Here is a 22,026-nt window from a genome sequence, read left to right as displayed (position 1 = left end):
TCTTAAAGATCTAAAAAAATATTTGGGAATGTCTGGCGGGCCAGATTGAAATGCTTAACGGGCCGCATGTGGCCCCCGGGCCTTAATTTGCCCAGATCTGCTATAACAGCTGTATTTTTATACACATAATGAGTGAAGATTAGTATTACTTTCCGAAAGGGACGAGACAATTTTGTGAGGTTTAGATCAGTGGTTCTTAATCTTGTTGGAACCGAACCCCACCAGTTTCATATGCGCATTCACCGAACCCTTCTTTAGTGAAAAAAAAACAAAAAAACTGGTGCACAAAATGAACCGTGCATGAACATCACCTTGTTCAAAGAACAAAACCAACACAGTGCATGAACTCACAACAAATTACACACCTTACACACATTACCATGAATTGATTAAAGTGGGAAAAACGTATTGGGGTGTTACCATTTAGTGGTCAATTGTACGGAATATGTACTGTACTGTGTAAACTGTACTGTTTCATATAATGTATTATCTTCCTTTGCAATCTGCTAGTAAAAGTTTCAATCGATCAATCAAGCAACCTGGAAAATGGAAAATTAGAGGGAACATCGTTTAGGGGTATCCATAATACGCTGATAGGGAGAAGTTTTTATTTACACAATAAGTCGGATGTGTCTTTACCTCCGTGGTGGAGATTCCGCCGAACCCCTGAGGCCGACTCACCGAACCCTTAGGGTTCGATTGAACCCAGGTTAAGAACCACTGGTTTAGATATTTCACTAGGGGTGTAACGATTTGTTTTAACAATTCGGTTCGATTCAGAATTTGTGGTTGCCGATACAATTCAGGGACGATATCATTGTTGTTTAGAACCCTATGATTCGAATCTATTCAGTATCGGATTTTCCGGACTATAAGGCGCACTGCCGATGAATGGTCTATTTTCAATCTTTTTTCATATATCGCATTAAAGGGGTCATATTATTAATAGAGATGTTATCGGCCGATAAATGCGTTAAAATGTAATATCGGAAATTATCGGTATCGGTTTTTTATTATCGGTATCGGTTTTTGTTTTTTTGTTTTTTTATTAAATCAACATAAAAAACAAAAGATACACTTACAATTAGTGCACCAACCCAAAAAACCTCCCTCCCCCATTTACACTCATTCACACTCATTCACTCAAAAGGGTCGTTTCTTTCTGTTATTAATATTGTGGTTCCTACATTATATATCAATATATATCAATACAGTCTGCAAGGGATACAGTCCATAAGCACACATGATTGTGCGTGCTGCTGCTCCACTAATAGTACTAACCTTTAACAGTTAATTTGACTAATTTTCATTAATTACTAGTTTCTATGTAACTGTTTTTATATTGTTTTTCTTTCTTTTTTATTCAAGAAAATGTTTTTAATTTATTTATCTTATTTTATTTTTTTTATTTTTTTTTAAAAGTACCTTATATTCACCATACCTGGTTGTCCAAATTAGGCATAATAATGTGTTAATTCCACACATTACCGATATCGGTTGATATTGGTATCGGTAATTAAAGAGTTGGACAAAATCGGAATATCGGATATCGGCAAAAAGCCATTATCGGACATCCCTAATTATTATTTTTCTTTTCTAAATATAAAACACTTCCTTGTGGTCTACATAACATGTAATGGTGGTTCTTTGGTCAAAATGTTGCATGGATGATGTTTTACAGACCATCTTCAAGTCGCTTTCTGACAGTCAGGATGCGCCGTTTTGTGGGCGGTCTTATAGAATAGAATATAGTTTTATTTGTTGTATTACAGTGAACAGGTTCAAAGAACAACGAAATTGGAGCAGATCCCCTAAGGTGCATACACAATAATTTAGTCATATAAATAGTAAAAAAGAAGATATGTATATATATATATATATATGTATACATCCACACACTTGCATATATCCATACATATGCATATATATATATATATATATATATATATATATATATATATATATATATATATATATATATATATATATATATATATATATATATACATATAACATTATTGCACATTATAGTCCGAAAAAATAAAAATATTATTTACGTGGCTCACCTTCGACAGCGTCTTCTCCCCGTCATCTTTGTTGTAGTGGTGTAGCGTGCAAGGACGGGAGTGGAAGAAGTGTCAAAAGATGGCGCTAACTGTTTTTAATGACATTCAGACTTTACTTCAATCAATAACGGAGCAGCATCTCCTCATCCGGAAACAACAACAACGCCGGAAATGGGTCCCGTGAAAAACCGTCCGACCGGAACTCTCTAATAACTAAAGTTCCTTGGGTGAATAATGTAAACTCACTACACCGGTATGTTTTAATGCTTTCATGGCGAGTTTACTGACAGATATAAGTAAGAACTTTACACTACTTTATATTAGAAATGGCAACAGGGGAGGATGAATGTCACATAACAAGAAGATAGAGAAAAAGAAGAAGCTTATTGACTACGGTGTCGGCACAAACTACAATTTTTCCGGACTTATGCAGATCCCAAATACAGATCAGCCGGTACCAGAAGGTTGGAAAAGTCGCTTTTGCATAATATTGCGAAACAAAACGTCAGATAATATGTCTTACCTTATACACACACACCATAATAATACTCGTATGTTGAAGCACAGTACAATCCATCAAGCGGTGCGGCTTCACAGCTTACCGAAGTCGTACTAAAACATTTTGATAGATTGTCAGGTTCAAACACTGATGACATCTATTAAACGAGACAAGAAGCAAGGAATTAAATAGAGACAGAATTAAATTTGGCTCAATTGAGGAGAGCGTGTCTGGGCTGTACTCTTGTACAGTCTCCATCACGCTCTGGCGAAAGATTGTACGCCTCCTCTTTTATTTGGACTTTCCCTGATTACATGGCAACAGCTGTTTCTAAAGGGGCGGGGGTCGTAAACAGCCATCGCCTTTGGTTACAGAACAGTTCAAAGAAAAGGTCGTAAGCAGTTCACAGAAAAGTTCGTAAAAGAGTTCAAAGAAGAGGTCCTTAGAGGGGAGTCTGGTCCTGCTTCCTCTTCGCTTTGTAGATCTCGGGTCAAGACAATATCTTTCTGTTGATCACAATAAATGAAAGAAACAGAACACCTTCATGAAGCCTTCTTCTTGGTAGGTTCAAAGACAGCGTCTGTCTTCTCGCCGGGAACTCATGGCAACACAAAGTTGTGTGATAACTTAGATACAATTATTCTGACATAGATTTTTGAGCGCCGTGTGTAATGTTCTATATTTTCAATGGAACATTTAAAATGTTGGCGTTGTTTACTTGAGTCATATTTCCATCATAGTGCAGCCAACTTGTAACTCTTTTGTTTGACTGCCATCTACTGGTCACACTCATCATTACACCATGTACCAAATAAAATAGCTCCGAGGTGGGTAAGCTCGACCAAACTTATTCCTTACATTAGGCGCACTGTCGAGTTTTGAGGGGGGGGGGGGGGGGGGGATTTTAAGTGTGCCTTATAGTCCGGAAAATACGGTAATCGGTTCTGTGGTTGCAGCTCACACCTTGAAAAACTCACTTTGCGAAAAATCGCTGTCCATTGAAATAAATTGAAATCAGTTCAATTGGTGCTTGGACTTAGACTTAGACAAACTTTAATAATCCACAAGGAAATTGTTCCACACAGTAGCTCAGTTACAAAGGATGGAAAAGATGAAAAGGACAATGCAGGTATAAAATAGACTAAAAGCGATATAAAATATAACATATATACGTAATATTTACATAATATATGTACAGTATAGGATATATACTGATATATTATAGTATATCTTTATATCATATATACAATATATATTGGCCCCTAAAAACGTCACAATTGTAACTTGCCTTTTAAAGAATGTATCTAAGGTCGTCTTAATAAATGATGTAATGATAATGTACAATATTTACCTTAAAGAGTGGATTTCTGCAGCATCTCTTTTTACTTCTTCTCCATCAAACACACCATCAGCAGCTTCCCCATGTTTGCATGGATAAATGTCCGCCGTTTGTTTTTAATGTCTTTGGCTGCCGTTATCGTCTCATTCTGCTTGAGTACGGTGCAGACTCGCAGCGCTACGCTCCTAGTCAGCTCCATGCTCCCGTCATGTTTTCGATGATTTCTTTCTTCATGAATATCGTCTACTTCTTCTTCTCTGCACTGTCTTTCACGCCCACTTTCATTGAGGGCCACACCGCAGTCATGGCTGCCAGTAGAGGGCTGCTTGTAACAGTAAATTTTTAACGAATTTGCCTATGTATTAAAATATTTTACATTCAATCTGTGTCGGCCCTGGTGGTGAGGTGGCGACTTGTCCAGGGTGAACCCCGCCTTCCGCCCGAATGCAGCTAATATAGGCTACAGCACCCACCGCGACCCCGAAAGGGACAAGCGTGTAAAAAAAAAAACAATCTGCCGATATTACTACTGTTTTTTACAGAAAAAAAAACTGGCAGCTTAGTTGCCAGTAAAATATTGTACTGTAAAATATATGGTGTTTTTTTGTATTATTATTATTTTTACAACATATTACTGTAAATACAAATACAGTACCGCTGTTTAATGTTATTTTGGCAACTCAGATGCCACTTTTTTACCATAATAAAATGTGGTACCATAAAATCATCAATAGAGATGTCCAATAATGGCTTTTTTGCCGATATCCGATATTCCGATATTGTCCAACTCTTAATTACCGATACCGATATATACAGTCGTGGAATTAACACATTATTATGCCTAATTTTGTTGTGATGCCCCGCTGGATGCATTAAACAATGTAACAAGGTTTTCCAAAATAAATCAACTCAAGTTATGGAAAAAAATGACAACATTTTATTTATTATTGAAGTCGCAAAGTGCCTTATTTTTTTTAACATGCCTCAAAACAGCAGCTTGGAATTTGGGACATGCTCTCCCTGAGAGAGCATGAGAAGGTTGAGGTGGGCGGGGTTTGGGTAGGGGGTAGCGGGGGGTGTATATTGTAGCGTCCCGGAAGGGGTTTCTGGGTATTTGTTCTGTTGTGTTTATGTTGTGTTACGGTGCGGATGTTCTCCCGAAAAGTGTTTGTCATTCTTGTTTGGTGTGGGTTCACAATGTGGCGCATGTTTGTAACAGTGTTAAAGTTGTTTATACGGCCACCCTCAGTGTTGACCCACTTGTGTGTGTGGAAAGCCGTTGACTGAGCTGCCATTTTTTTGACTGTAAAATCTTGTTTTAACGGTGTATTACTGTAAATGGAAAGACTTGTTTTTACGGTAGAAAAACAGGCAGCTAAGTTGCCAGAATTAAAAAAATAACCTGCACTGTTTTTCCATTCACAATATAATGTTGTAAAAACCAATGTCAATTTAACACAAAAATTCTGGCAACTAAGCTGCCAGCTTTTTCCGTAAAAAACAAAAAAACAAAAAAAACAGTGGTACTGTTTTTCCATTTACTGTAAAATGTTGTAAAAAAAAATAAAACAAAAACAGTATATTTTACAGTAAAATTTTGTAAATGTAAACATTTTACTGTAAAATCGACAGTCTACTTAAAACAATGTATATATTTAATAATGAACTCCAGAGGCAAATTCATACATTATTCACTGTAGGGCGATATAGCTCGGTTGGTAGTTATTTGGGCGTGCCAGCAACTTGAGGATTCCAGGTTCGATCCCTGCGTCCGCCATACTAGTCACTGCCGTCGTGTCCTTGGGCAAGACACTTTACCCACCTGCTCCTAGTGCCACCCACACTGGTTTAAAATGTAACTTAGATATTGGGTTTCACTATGTAAAAGGGCTTTGAGTCACTAGAGAAAAGCGCTATATAAATATAATTCACTTCACTGTTAAAAGTGGGCCCTCTGATGGCAGCCATAACTGCCATGTGGCCCTCAACGACAACGAGTTTGACATCCCTGACGTAGAATCAACGTTGTATCGACCACCTCCTGATGTGACCTGAGTCTGATGTGAAAAGATCAGATTCGAAGCACTTTGGAGCGTTAAGACTGGGGAAAAGAAATCCGATCTGTGTCACTTTAGGGCAGGGGTCGGCAACCTTTACCAGTCAAAGAGCCATTTTGACCAGTTTCACAAATTAAAGAAAACAATGGGAGCCACAAAAATCTTTTGAAATTTAAAATGAAATAACACTGCATACAAAGTTTTTTTTTTGCTTTGTGCTATGTATAAACCAAGGGTCTTAGACACGCGGCCCACACCTTAATATGAAAATTGAATGTTAGTGCGGCCCGCAGGTTTTAAATGAACGGCGCTTGACAGCGTCATTCTTGTCCAGATTTTTCCGGCAGACTACGAATTTCAAGGCAACTGTTCTCTCGAATGTGCCGTGATGGTACAGTATTTAGCGCCCACTACAACACAACATAAACACAACAGAACAAATACCCAGAATCCCATGTAGCCCTAACTCTTCCGGGCTACATTATACACCCCCGCTACCAAACCCCGCCCACCTCAACCGACGCACAGAGGGGTGGGGGGTGGGGGGTGGGGGGGGGTTGATGTGTGAGGGAGCAGGGTTGGGGTGGGGGGGGGGGGTTTGGTGGTAGCAGGGGTGTATAATGTAGCCCGGAAGAGTTAGGGCTGCATGGGATTCTGGGTATTTGTTCTGTTGTGTTTATGTTGTGTTAAGGTGCAGATGTTCTCCCGAAATGTGTTTGTCATTCTTGTTTGGTTTTGGTTCAAAGTGTGGCGCATTATTAGTAAGAGTGTTAAAGTTGTTTTATATGGCCACCGTCAGTGTAACCTGTGTGGCTGTTGATCAAGTATGCCTTGCTGTCACTTGAGTGTGCAAGCAGAAGATGCATATAACAAGAGGCTGGGCTGTCACGCTGTTGATACAGATTGTAGAGGGTGCTAAATGCTGTACAATCATGGCACACCCTTATTATTATTATTATAAGGGTGAAAATCGGAGGATATTAATCCCGGGAGTTTTCTGCAAGAGGCACTGAATTCCGGAAGTCTCCCGGGAAAATCGGGGGGGTCGGCAAGTATGCAGCAGAGCCGCATCAGAGTGATCAAAGAGCCGCATGCGGCTCCGGAGCCGCGGGTTGCCGACTCCTGCTTTAGGGCAACAAAAAAATCTGATTTGCAGAGTAAACAGAAGCCATTGTCGCTCTGAAAGAAGCCTAGAATAAACATCTCGACTGGTCATGTGGATTGTTAGATTTACCAAATCAGCAGGGGATCATACACCTATTTCCTCCATTGAGTGTGTATGTGTATAGTGTATTAAATAGTCACTCAACATTTATTTTTTTTAGCAAAAAATGCTACAAACCCCGAAAACCAGTGAAGTTGGCACGTTGTGTAAATGGTAAATAAAAACAGAATACAATGATTTGCAAATCCTTCTCAACCATTCAATTGAATAGACTGCAAAGACAAGATACTTAACAATCAAACTGGAAAACGTTGTTATTTTTTGCAAATATTAGCTCATTTGGAATGTGTTGTGTTTAAAAAAAAGCTGGCACAAGTGGCAAAAAAGACCGAGAAAGTTGAGGAATGCTCGTCAAACACTTAGTTGGAACCCTGATTGGGTATAAAAGCAGCTTCCATGAAATGCTCAGTCATTCACAAACAAGGATGGGGCAAGGGTCACCACTTTGTCAATAAACGCATGAGGAAATTGTTGAACGGTTTAAGAACAACATTTCTCAACGAGCTATTGCAAGGAATTTAGGGATTTCACCATCTACGGTCCGTAATATCATCAAAAGGTTCAGAGAATCAGCACCTCCAAGTCCGAGTCCATGGTTCTCGACCGGAAAAGGGTGGAGTGCCATCTCCGGGTTGGGGAGGAGACCCTGCCCCAAGTGGAGGAGTTCAAGTACCTCGGAGTCTTGTTCACGAGTGAGGGAAGAGTGGATCGTGAGATCGACAGGCGGATCGGTGCGGCGTCTTCAGTAATGCGGACGCTGTATCGATCCGTTGTGGTGAAGAAGGAGCTGAACCGGAAGGCAAAGCTCTCAATTTACCGGTCGATCTACGTTCCCATCCTCACCTATGGTCATGAGCTTTGGGTTATCACCGAAAGGACTAGATCACGGGTAAATGAGTTTCCTCCGCCTGGTGGCGGGGCTCTCCCTTAGAGATAGGGTGAGAAGCTCTGTCATCCGGGACGAGCTCAAACTAAAGCCGCTGCTCCTCCACATCGAGAGGAGCCAGATGAGGTGGTTCAGGCATCTGGTCAGGATGCCACCCGAACGCCTCCCTAGGGAGGTGTTTAGGGCACGTCCGACCGGTAGGAGGCCACGGGGAAGACCCAGGACACGTTGGGAAGACTATGTCTCCCGGCTGGCCTGGGAACGCCTCGGGGTCCCTCGGGAAGAGCTGGACGAAGTGGCTGGGGAGAGGGAAGTCTGGGCTTCCCTGCTTAGGCTGCTGCCCCCACGACCTGACCTCGGATAAGCGGAAGAAGATGGATGGTTCAGAGAATCTGGAGAAATCACCGCAAGGCCGAAAACCAACATTGGATGCCTGTGACCTTCGATCCCTCAGGCGGTACTGCATCAAAAAGCGACACCAGTGTGTAAAGGATATCACCACATGGGCTCAGGGACACTTCAGAAAACCACTGTCAGCAACTACAGTTAGTCACTACATCTGTAAGTGCAAGTTAAAACTCTACTATGCAAAGGGAAAGCCATTTATCAACAACACCCGGAAATGCCCCTGTGCCAACTTTTTTGCAATGTGTTGCTGCTATTAAATTCTAAATTAATGATTATTTGCAACAACAAAAAATAAGTTTCTCAGGTCCAACATTAAATATCTTGTGTATTCAATTGAATATAAATTGAAAAGGATCCGCAAATCATTGTATTCTGTTTTTATTGACGAATTACACAACGTGCCAACTTCACTGGTTTTGTACAAAAAGTGTTTAGTGGTTTTTAATAAACACACACCAAAAAAAACACAATTACAACAAACTAGTTCATGCAGTTTGCCGTATATTATTTGAAATAAATGTACGGGTTGATAACTTCTGAGTGCATTTGTGTACAATGTGTTCGCTTCTTTCTGTGTGTATTACGCATGCCTGCATCTGCACCCATACCTCATGCATGTGTGTGTGTGTGTGTGTGTGTGTGTGTGTGTGTGTGTGTGTGTGTGTGTGTGTGGGTGTGCGTGTGTGTGTGTGTTGATTTTGTTTACCTCACAGGCTGGACATGATAGTAGGCCCACAGCCCCTGAGCAGCCGAGCCAAGACCTTTTCCTCCCCCTCCTTGCCCCTCTATTACAGCCAGGGCAGAAAGAACTCCACCCAGGGGTCAGAGTTCAATCCTCATGTCAAATAGCTGCAGTTCATTTAGGATCAGGAATGCACACATTCTGGATTATTAACAGATTTGAGAGAGTCTGCATTGGTCTTTGCTGCCATCTAGTGTCCAGAGTGTGACATTACCATCCAATCATGACACTGCACTGTGTGCCTCTATTGACTGGCTTTTAGTGCTTCTGCTGGACAAAATTGATTGTGATTGTGTTCAGTGCTGTGCTTTTATTAATTTGTTTATTGCTTTTGCATCCGCTACACGCAACACATTTTATATATCCTGCAGTCACTAAACATACAGAAATGTGAATTGAAAGAGGAATTTCTGATAACCATAATTATGTGCCTTCTGCCGTCTAGTGGAAGAGCATTTAATTGTTCTGCCAGTTACTGTTTCATAAAATGAGTGGTTTCCAAACTTGTTTCACCAAGTACCAACTGAGAAAACCATAATGACCGACATTAAAGGCCTACTGAAATGCGATTTTCTTATTTAAACGGGGATAGCAGGTCCATTCTATGTGTCATACTTGATCATTTCGCGATATTGCCATATTTTTGCTGAAAGGATTTAGTAGAGAACATCGACGATAAAGTTCGCAACTTTTGGTCGCTGATAAAAAAGCCTTGCCTGTACCGGAAGTAGCAGACGAGTAGCGTGACGTCACAGGTTGTGGAGCTCCTCACATCTGCACATTGATTACAATCATGGCCACGCAGCGAGAGCGATTCGGACCGAGAAAGCGACGATTTCCCCATTAATTTGAGCGAGGATGAAAGATTTGTGGATGAGGAAAGTGAGAGTGAAGGACTAGAGGGCAGTGGGAGCGATTCAGATAGGGAAGATGCTGTGAGAGGCGGGTGGGACCTGATATTCAGCTGGGAATGAATAAAACAGTAAATAAACACAAGACATATATATACTCTATTAGCCACAACACAACCAGGCTTATATTTAATATGCCACAAATTAATCCCGCGTAACAAACACCTCCCCCCTCCCGTCCATATAACCCGCCAATACAACTCAAACACCTGCACAACACACTCAATCCCACAGCCCAAAGTACCGTTCACCTCCCCAAAGTTCATATAGCACATATATTTCCCCAAAGTCCCCAAAGTTACGTACGTGACATGCACATAGCGGCACGCACGTACAGGCAAGCGATCAAATGTTTGGAAGCCGCAGCTGCCTGCGTACTCACGGTACCGCGTCTGCGTATCCAACTCAAAGTCCTCCTGGTTCATACAGCACATATATTTCCCCAAAGTCCCCAAAGTTACGTACGTGACATGCACATAGCGGCACGCACGTACAGGCAAGCGATCAAATGTTTGGAAGCCGCAGCTGCCTGCGTACTCACGGTACCGCGTCTGCGTATCCAACTCAAAGTCCTCCTGGTAAGAGTCTCTGTTGTCCCAGTTCTCCACAGGCCAATGGTAAAGCTTGACTGTCATCTTCCGGGAATGTAAACAATGAAACACCGGCTGTGTTTGTGTTGCTGCTGTAGTCGGCCGCAATACACCGCTTCCCACCTACAGCTTTCTTCTTTGCTGTCTCCATTGTTCATTGAACAAATTGCAAAAGATTCACCAACACAGATGTCCAGAATACTGTGGAATTTTGCGATGAAAACAGACGACTTAATAGCTGGCCACCATGCTGTCCCAAAATGTCCTCTACAATCCGTGACGTCACGCGCAGACGTCATCATACCGAGACGTTTTCAGCAGGATATTTCGCGCGAAATTTAAAATTGCACTTTAGTAAGCTAACCCGGTCATATTGGCATGTGTTGCAATGTTAAGATTTCATCATTGATATATAAACTATCAGACTGCGTGGTCGGTAGTAGTGGGTTTCAGTAGGCCTTTAAAATATAGTAGCATAGTAGGCATAAGTGTTTATTAAAAACAAGGCAGAGGTTTTATTTAACAAATGTACAAAACCCAAAACCAGTGAAGTTGGCACGTTGTGTAAATGGTAAATAAAACAGAATACAATGATTTGCAAATCCTTTTCAACTTATATTCAATTGAATAGACTGCAAAGACAAGATACTTAACGTTCCAACTGGTAAACTTTGTTATTTTTTGCAAATATTAGCTCATTTGGAATTTGATGCCTGCAACATGTGGCAAAAAAAGACTGATAAAGTTGAGGAATGCTCATCAAACACTTATTTGGAACATCCCACAGGTGAACAGGTTAATTGGGAACAGGTGGGTGCCATGATTGGGTATAAAAGTAGATTCCTGGAAATGCTCAGTCATTCACAAACAAGGATGGGGCGAGGGTCACCACTTTATCAACAAATGCGTGAGCAAATTGTCGGACAGTTTAAGAACAACATTTCTCAACCAACTATTGCAAGGAATTTAGAGATTTCACCATCTGTGGTCCGTAATATCATCAAAAGGTTCAGAGAATCTGGAGAAATCACTGCATGTAAGTGACCTTCAATCCCTCAGGCGGTGCTGCATCAAAAACTGACATTAGTGTGTAAAGGATATCACCACATGGGCTCAGGAACACTTCAGAAAACCACTGTCAGTAACTACAGTTTGTCGCTACATCTATAAGTGCAAGTTAAAACTGCACTACGCAAAACCAAAGCCATTTATCAACAACACCTAGAAACACCGATGGCTTCGCTGGGCCTGAGCTCATCTAAGATAGGCTGATGCAAAGTGTAAAAGTGTTCTGTGGTCTGACAAGTCCACATTTCAAATTGTTTTTGGAAACTGTGGACGTCGTGTCCTCCGGACCAAAGAGGAAAAGAACTATCCGGACTGTTATAGGCGCACAGTTCAAAAGCCAGCATCTGTGATGGTATGAGGGTGTATTAGTGCCCAAGACATGGGTAACTTACACATCTGTGAAGGCACCATTAATGCTGAAAGGTACATACAGGTTTTGGAGCAACATATGTTGCCATCCAAGCAACGTTATCATGGACGCCCCTGCTTATTTCAGCAAGACAATGCCAAGCCACATTCTTCAGGTGTTACAACAGCATGGCTTTGTACTAGACTGGCCTGCCTATAGTCCAGACCTGTCTCCCATTGAAAATGTGTGGCGCAACAACTGTTGAACAACTTAAGCTGTACATCAAGCAAGAATGGGAAAGAATTCTGCCTGAAAAGCTTCAAAAATTGGTCTCCTCAGTTCCTGAACGTTTTCTGAGTGTTGTTAAAAGGAAAGGTTGCCCTCCCGTGGGTCCTCCAGACCACCAAGCATTACCATGAGAGCCCGGATCAGTGTTACTATAGAGTTTTTATTTGTGATTTTTCAGCAGCTTGCTTTCCAGCAAGTGTCCGGTCGTTGCTCTCGCTCTCCCTCATGCTCTCACTTCAGCTCCAACAACGTCTCTCCTCCCGGTTGCTGCTTATACAGAGCGACAGGTGATTAGATAACAAGGCCCATGTGGGCCATCTACGCACCTGTCGCTGACTTCGAGGCCGGTCCTGGCACACATCGCTTCGCTGCAGGCCCGCAGGCCACGCCCCCCTCCACAGCCATGTAACACAGTGGTAAAAATGCCCCTGTGCCAACTTTTTAATCATGTTGCTGCCATTAAATTTCTAAGTTAATGATTATTTGGCCCAAAAAAATTAAGTTTCTCAGTTGGAACATTAAATATCTTGTCTTTGCAGTCTATTCAATTGAATATAAGTTCAATCAATCAATCAATCAATCTTTATTTATATAGCCCTAAATCACAAGTGTCTCAAAGGGCTGCACAAGCCACAACGACATCCTCGGTACAAAGCCCACATAAGTTGAAAAGGATTTGCAAATCATTGTATTCTGTTTTTTATTTACCATTTACACAACGTGCCAACTTCACTGGTTTTGGGTTTTGTATTTAGATGAACAAAAAAAATAGTATTTGGACCAGTTAAGTGAATTTGGATCATTTCCTGCACAGTGGTTGGGAATGACTGCAATAGAGAATGGTAACCAGTACCCACATTTTGTGGTTTGCATTAAAAAAACTATTATTTTGTCATCCTCATGCAGTGTTCTTTAATGTCATTTATGTCTCTGTGGTATTTAGAGTGGATCAAATCCTCGGTAAGGGCCAGATTCCTCTGGACAAGAAGATTCGTGAGAAGTTGATGTCTGACGGAGATCTCCTGGAGGACATGAGCATGCTGGGGCGTGTTTGTAAAGTGGAGCGACAGGTGTTGTTCTCTTCTCATTCTTTCACCTTTCTAAATGGCTTTTCTTTCATGCCAGGGAACCAGGGGCCAAACTGGGGCTCTTCCTGATTTTTTTTTTTTTAAATTGGATTACAAAATGTTAGTCCCGCTTTTTTTTATTTACATGAAAGGTTTGTTATAATCTTTAAATCCAACTTAAATTTAATTTGATGCATGCTTTCTACTTAAAGAAAATAAAATAAAAAAGGAAATAAATTGTTAATTTTTTTAATTTTTTTTTTACGCAAAGTAACAAATTTACCACTGGGGCCCTTACTGATTTAAAAAAAAAAAAATTAGATTACAAAATGTTAGTCACACACTTTTTTTTTTTTACGTGAAAGGTTTGTTATAATCTTTAAATCCAATTTAAATTTAATTTGATGCATGCTTTCTACTTAAAAAAACTAAAATAAAAAAGGAAATAAATTGTTAATTTAAAAAAAAAAAATTTACGCAAAGTAACAATTTTACCACTGGGGCCCTTACTGATTTTTAAAAGAATAATTAGATTACAAAATGTTAGTCACGCTTTTTTTTATTTACGTGAAAGGTTTGTTATAATCTTTAAATCCAACTTAAATTTAATTTGATGCATGCTTTCTACTTAAAAAAATAAAATAAAAAAGGAAATAAATTGTTAATTTTTTTTTTTAAATTTTACGCAAAGTAACAAATTTACCACTGGAGCCCTTACTGATTTAAAAAAAAAAAATTAGATTACAAAATGTTAGTCACACTTTTTTTTTTTTTTATGTGAAAGGTTTGTTATAGTCTTTAAATCCAACTTAAATTTAATTTGATGCATGCTTTTTACTTTAAAAAAAATTAAATAAAAAAGGAAATAAATTGTTAATTTTTTTTACGCAAAGTAACAAATTTAACATGATTAAACATACATTTGCAAAACATCTTGGCACATGTTTTACCGGGATTCAAACCCGGTGCACCTGCTTACAGACCGAGCACAGAGGACAATGGAAATGTCGAGGGGAAATTTGCCATTATGTTCTTATCAGTGACAGAGCAGGAAGGGGCTCGGAATGCGAGGTAAAATGTAATTCATTGATTGATATTTTACGTGCGCTCTTTCACGCAAAAAGGTGGACAACGACACACGGCGCGTGACCTGCGTATAAGGAGGGGCGGTCCTGTGGGTACCTCAGAGGCGATTAATCGAAAGCAGGGGTGTCTTTGATTTTTAAACATTCCACATAGAGTTAAACATGAAACATTATAAAGGAGTGTAGTTTCATGTTGTTTATGAATTTTTTTACTAACTTTATAACTTTATTTCAATATGCTAAGCCCATGAGAAGCGGACATACTCTTTTAAACTTATTTACAGAGGACTACACACCTTATAACCCCGTGCGCCTAATGTACGAAATAATTCTGGTTTTGCTTACCGACCTGATGATTTTAGGTTGTCCTGAAGAATTTGGAGGTAATCCTCCTTTTTCATTGTCCCATTTACTCTCTGTAAAGCACCAGTTCCATAGGCAGCAAAACAGGCCCAGAGCATAATACTACCACCACCATGCTTGATGGTAGGATGGTGTTCCTGGGATTAAATGCCTCACATTTTCTCCTCCAAACATATTGCTGTGTATTGTGGCCAAACAGCTCAATGTTTGTTTCATCCATACTTGCCAACCTTGAGACCTCCGATTTCGGGAGGTGGGGGGGGGGGGGCATGGTTGGGGGGGCTTGGTTAAGAGGGGAGGAGTATATTTACAGCTAGAATTCACCAAGTCAAGTATTTCATATATATACATATAAGAAATACTTGACTTTCAGTGAATTCTAGCTATACAGGTAAAAGCCAGTAAATTAGAATATTTTGAAAAACTTGATTTATTTCAGTAATTGCAATCAAAAGGTGTAACTTGTACATTATATTTATTCATTGCACACAGACTGATGCATTCAAATGTTTATTTCATTTAATTTTGATGATTTGAAGTGGCAACAAATGAAAATCCAAAATTCCGTGTGTCACAAAATTAGAATATTACTTAAGGCTAATACAAAAAAGGGATTTTTAGAAATGTTGGCCAACTGATGGTGGAAACTTTACACTAGACTTCAGGCAACGTGGATCCTGTGCCTCTCCTGTCTTCCTCCAGACTCTGGGACCTCGATTTCCAAAGGAAATGCAAAATTTGCATGGTTGGGTGATGGTTTGGGGTGCCATGTCATCTGCTGGTGTCGGTCCACTCTGTTTCCTGAGATCCAGGGTCAACGCAGCCGTCTACCAGCAAGTTTTAGAGCACTTCATGCTTCCTGCTGCTGACCTGCTCTATGGAGATGGAGATTTCAAGTTCCAACAGGACTTGGCGCCTGCACACAGCGCAAAATCTACCCGTGCCTGGTTTACGGACCATGGTATTTCTGTTCTAAATTGGCCCGCCAACTCCCCTGACCTTAGCCCCATAGAAAATCTGTGGGGTATTGTGAAAAGGAAGATGCAGAATGCCAGACCCAAAAACGCAGAAGAGTTGAAGGCCACTATCAGAGCAACCTGGGCTCTCATAACACCTGAGCAGTGCCAGAAACTCATCGACTCCATGCCACGCCGCATTAACGCAGTAATTGAGGCAAAAGGAGCTCCAACCAAGTATTGAGTATTGTACATGCTCATATTTTTCATTTTCATACTTTTCAGTTGGCCAACATTTCTAAAAATCCCTTTTTTGTATTAGCCTTAAGTAATATTCTAATTTTGTGACACACGGAATTTTGGATTTTCATTTGTTGCCACTTCAAATCATCAAAATTAAATGAAATAAACATTTGAATGCATCAGTCTGTGTGCAATGAATAAATATAATGTACAAGTTACACCTTTTGAATGCAATTACTGAAATAAATCAAGTTTTTCAAAATATTCTAATTTACTGGCTTTTACCTGTATATATATATATCGCGGCTGAACTGGACATTGAGGACAGGGTGGACGCCACAGCCAACAAGGAAGCCTTCATCACATTGAAGGATCACAAACCCAACTTCGCAAATAACCCAACATGCCGACTAATAAACCCAACTAAATCTGAAATAGGAAAAATCAGCAAAATAATCCTGGACAGAGTTAACACAAAAATCAAGGACAAAACACCACTCAACCAATGGAGAAATACAGCAGCAGTAATCAAATGGTTCAACAACATCCAAGACAAACAACAGCACAACTTTATCTCCTTTGATATCGAAGAATTTTACCCTTCCATCACGCAAGACCTACTGACTCAAGCACTAGACTTCGCCTCAGACTACGACTCAATCACAGGCAACGAAAGAAACATCATCATCCACGCAAAAAACTCCATTCTCATCCACAACAGTACACCAATGCAAAAAAAGAACAATGCAACATTTGACGTCACTATGGGAAGTTTTGACGGAGCAGAAACGTGTGAACTCGTTGGGAGTTTCCTCCTCTCCCAGCTCGCTAGCCTCAATCTGAACCTTGGTATTTACCGTGATGACGGACTGGCAGTGTGTCGCGCCTCGCCAAGGAGCAGCGAGAATACCAAGAAGCGCATATGCCAAATTTTCAAAGAGAACGGCCTACGGATCACGATTGAAGCCAACAAGCAAACCGTCAACTTCCTTGACGTCACTTTCAACCTGAGAAATAACAGCTACCAACCATTCACGAAACCCAACACAACACTCCAATACGTGCACCATGACAGCAACCACCCACCCACCACCACGAAAAGAATACCTACCGGAATCAATAAAAGGCTATCGATGCTGTCATCTAGCAAAGCTGAATTTGACCAAGCAACCCCCCCGTACCAAAAAGCCCTTGATGAAAGCGGATACAATTTCACCCTCACCTATGAACCCACGCCAGGAAACCAGCCAAAAAAGAACAGAAAACGAAACGACATCATCTGGTACAACCCCCCATACAGCAAAAACGTCTCAACTAACATTAGACACAAATTCCTCAATCTGATTGACAAACACTTTCCCAAAGACAACACCCTAAGAAAAGTATTCAACAAGAACAACATTAAATTGAGCTACAGCTGCATGAACAATATACGACAAATCATCTCAAACCACAACAAAACAATTGCAAATGAGCCGTCGGCCCCCAGACAGAGCGACTCCAAAACCAACAAAGACTGTAACTGTCGAAAGAAACCTGATTGCCCTCTCAACGGGGGGTGCTTACAAACATCAGTTGTCTACCAATCTAAGATAATACGCAAGGACATTAACACATCCGACACATATGTAGGATTAACCGAGGGAGAATTCAAAACCAGATGGAACAATCACAAGGCTTCTTTCAGGAACAAAAACTTGCGAAATACCACAGAACTCAGCAAACACATTTGGGACCTCAAAGACAATAATGTTGAATATTCAACAACATGGCAAATTCTTGCATCCAGCACACCTTACAATAGTGGTAATAAAAGATGCAACCTATGCTTGAAAGAGAAACTGTTTATTATTTACCGTCCAGACCTGTCATCCCTCAACAAGCGCAGCGAAATTGTAACAGCATGCCGCCATAGACGGAAACACCTCCTAGGTAACACATGAGCCAATCACCACGCCCCTAGGCCAGCCTGTACCCACCCACTCTGTGCCCTATATAAACCATGGTATGCGAATGCTCCCATTAAAATCTCCTGATGATTGAGGGTACACCCCCTCATGAAACAGGCCTGTAGAGATGAAATAGTCTTGGGATTTTTTTTCCCCACACATACATATATATATATATATATATATATATATATATATATATATATATATATATATATGGCAGCACGGTGGGAGAGGGGTTAGTGCATCTGCCTCACAATACGAAGGTCCTGAGTAGTCCTAGGTTCAATCCCGGGCTCGGGATCTTTCTGTGTGGAGTTTGCATGTTCTCCCCGTGACTGCGTGGGTTCCCTCCGGGTACTCCGGCTTCCTCCCACCTCCAAAGACATGCACCTGGGGATAGGTTGATTGGTAACACTAAAATTGGCCCTAGTGTGTGATCGTGAGTGTTAATGTTGTCTGTCTATCTGTGTTGGCCCTGCGATGACGTGGCGACTTGTCCAGGGTGTACCCCGCCTTCCGCCCGATTGTAGCGGAGATAGGCCCCAGCGCCCCCGCGACCCCAAAGGCAATAAGCGGTAGAAAATGGATGGATGGATGGATATATATATAAATAAAAGAAATACTTGAATTTCAGTGTTCATTTATTTACACATATACACACACATAACACTCATCTACTCATTGTTGAGTTAAGGGTTGAATTGTCCATCCTTGTTCTATTCTCTGTCACTATTTTTCTAACCATGCTGAACACCCTCTCTGATGATGCATTCTGCTTCGTCTCCTTGTTGTGTGCGCAGTTGTGCACTGCACTCTCTAAAAGCCGTAGATGTTAATGTCACATATGCATGTACAGTAGATGGCAGTATTGCCCTGTTTAAGAGTGTCACAACATTGCTGTTTACGGCAGACGAACTGCTTTACGGTAGACGAAAACATGACTGCTGTAGTTGTGTGTTGTTGCCGCGCTGAGAGGACGTTAATGAAACTGCCTAACAATAAACCCACATAAGAAACTAAGAACTCGCCCTCGATCAATCTAGAGTTATAACGTGATTGGGCAGGCACGCTGTTTATATTGTGGGAAAGCGGATGTGAAAACAGGCTGTCGACACGTCACTCAGGTCCGCCTGAATTTCGGGAGATTTTCGGGAGAAAATTTGTCCCGGGAGGTTTTCGGGAGAGGCGCTGAATTTCGGGAGTCTCCCGGAAAATCCGGGAGGGTTGGCAAGTATGGTTTCATCTGACCACAGAACTTTCATCCAGAAGGTCTTATCTTTGTCCATGTGGTGTCAGATGAAACAAAAATTGAGCTGGTTGGCTACAATACCCAGCAATATGTTTGGAGGAGAAAATGTGAGGCTTTTAATCCCAGGAACACCAAATGTAGCTGAACTGCACCAATTTTGTCAAGAGCAGTGGTCAAAAATTATACCAGAAGCTTGTGGATGGCTACCAAAAGCGCCTTATAGCAGTGAAACTTGTCAAGGGACATGTAAGCAAATATTAACATTGCTGTATGTATACTTTTGACCCAGCACATTTGCTCACATTTTCAGTAGACCCATAATAAATTCATAAAATAACCAAACTTCATGAATGTTTTTTGTGACCAACAGGTATGTGCTCCAATCACTCTATCACAAAAAAATAGAAATGATTGGAAACTCAAGACAGCCATGACATTATGTTCTTTACAAACTTTTGATCACACACTAGGCAAGACTGATTAAAAGCTTCTCTTTTCCCCACAGGTCCAGTCCATTGAGTCCAAGCTGGACTCCTTGCTGGACATTTATCGGCAGGTCCTACGCAAGGGCTCGTCCACGGCTCTCACACTCTCGTCCCTCCCTCTGTTTGAGCTGGAGCAGACGTCGGACTACCAGTCGTCCGTCTTCAGCAAGGACCTGTCCAGCAGTGGTGGCGCCATGCCGCCACCCGGTGGCTGTGTCCCACGCTCCTCCACCAACCCTCACCTGTCCCAGGGCGGACTCCATCTCATCTTGGCCACACCCAATGAGCTCAACCTCAACCCGGCCACCACTACACCCCCCTCTGGCCTTGGTTCCTCCCCGTTCAGCCCGTCCTCCTTGCCCAATCACCTGTACCGCCACCATCACCACCTCCAGGATCAGTCCAGCACACCTGAAAGTGGCAACGATGAAACATGCTCTCCCCCCGTCCTCACACCAAACAGTATCAGCAGCGGCACGGGTGGAGGAGTGGCAGATTCCGGGTTTTGTCTTCTGGCGAGGCTTCCGCCACCACCGCCTACTAACAGGAATGTAGGTCTGCGAGCTCCCTCCAATGAAACTTCGACCGACATCGAAGACTTTTGCGGAATGCAAATAAAGAAAAGCAGCATTGTAGAGGAACTTAGCCCAGACTTGGGGCTCCAGCAGCTGGGAGGGCGCACCAACACCAAGGGCCGACTGAACGCCAAGGAGGAAGGCTCCTGGAGAAGGCATATGAGTCTTGAACTGGAGCCCCTGGTGCCTTCCACCCTAAACTGCTGCTCAGTCCCCAGCCACGTGGACCAGAGCCTTGGGAAGTCTATGTCAGTGCAGGACTTGATGCAGACGGCCCAAGGCAGAGTGCCGGACCCCCACTGCGGCTCGCCTCCAAGCCGAAATACGACCAACAACTCGCCCGCCGGGTTCCGCAAAAGTTGCCAAGACCTCGGCGGAGACGGAAAAGGTGGCTGGGGGGACGAAGATCTTTTCATCGGCGACAGGGAAGCGACGATGGAGGAGTTCGATTTCCTGTCACACGGGACACTCGAGACTTCCCCCTACTCCTCAGAGCTCTCGGGGGTTCTGAGGAGAGCGGAGAGCACTCTGAGAGCGGAGGTGAAGGCGGGAGGGTCACGGGGGTCCAACCACAGCCTGGCCACCGGTCACTCATCCTCGCACGCTGCTGGCAGCACTGAATTAATCAAAATGCAGCGCGTGCGGTTAAAATAGATCATCAGACCTCATGCAAGGAAAGCTTCTATCATTTAAAAAAAAAAAATGTGAGCATGAAGGCGCGATTACACAGGAGTCGATCACACCTGACAGGTAGGTAGGTCATTATTCTCATTGCACAAGTACAAACCCCGTTTCCAAATGAGTTCGGAAATTGTGTTGGATGTAAATATAAGCGGAATACAATGATTTGCAAATCCTTTTCAACCCATATTCAATTGAATGCACTACAAAGACAAGATATTTGATGTTCAAACTCATAAACTTTATTTATTTTTTGAAAATAATAATTAACTTAGAATTTCATGGCTGCAACACGTGCCAGAGTAGTTGGGAAAGGGCATGTTCACCACTGTGTTACATCACCTTTTAATAAACGATTGGGAACTGAGGAAACTAATTGTTGAAAGTGGAATTCTTTCCCATTCTTCTTTTATGTAGAGCTTCAGTCGTTCAACAGTCCGGAGTCTCCGCTGTCGTATTTTACGCTTCATAATGCGCCACACATTTTCGATGGGAGACAGGTCTGGACTGCAGGAGGGCCAGGAAAGTACTCGCACTCTTTTTTTACGAAGCCACGCTGTTGTAACAAGTGCTGAATTTCAGCATTGTCTTGCTGAAATAAGCAGGGGCATCCATGAAAAAGACAGCGCTTAGATGGCAGCATATGTTGTTCCAAAACCTGTATGTACCTTTCAGCATTAATGGTGCCTTCACAGATGTGTAAGTTACCCATGCCTTGGGCACTAATGCACCCCCATGCCATCACAGATGCTGGCTTTTGAACTTTGCATCGATAACAGTCTGGATGGTTCGCTTCCCCTTTGGTCCGGATGACACGATGTCGAATATTTCCAAAAACAATTTGAAATGTGGACTCGTCAGACCACAGAACACTTTTCCACTTTGCATGAGTCCATCTTAGATGATCTCGGGCCCAGAGAAGATGTTGTTGATAAATGGCTT

General features: G+C 41.8%; 1 protein-coding gene across 1 annotated transcript in view; it reads left to right on the top strand.

Moving 5' to 3' along the window:
• LOC133617283 (potassium voltage-gated channel subfamily KQT member 5-like) overlaps positions 1-21,766 on the top strand; it is a 323,477-nt gene extending 301,711 nt beyond the window's left edge. The window contains exons 14-16 of the mRNA XM_061977202.2: positions 9,194-9,301; positions 13,372-13,498; positions 19,849-21,766. Of these exons, the coding sequence (XP_061833186.1) occupies positions 9,194-9,301; positions 13,372-13,498; positions 19,849-21,057 (1,444 nt within the window). The 3' untranslated portion in view covers positions 21,058-21,766. The remainder of the gene's footprint in view (positions 1-9,193; positions 9,302-13,371; positions 13,499-19,848) is intronic.
• Positions 21,767-22,026: the final 260 nt, after the last annotated feature.

The sequence above is a fragment of the Nerophis lumbriciformis genome, linkage group LG16 (genome assembly GCF_033978685.3).
Source record: "Nerophis lumbriciformis linkage group LG16, RoL_Nlum_v2.1, whole genome shotgun sequence".
Classification (NCBI taxonomy): domain Eukaryota; kingdom Metazoa; phylum Chordata; class Actinopteri; order Syngnathiformes; family Syngnathidae; genus Nerophis; species Nerophis lumbriciformis.
This window is presented reverse-complemented; position numbering and strand designations above follow the sequence as displayed.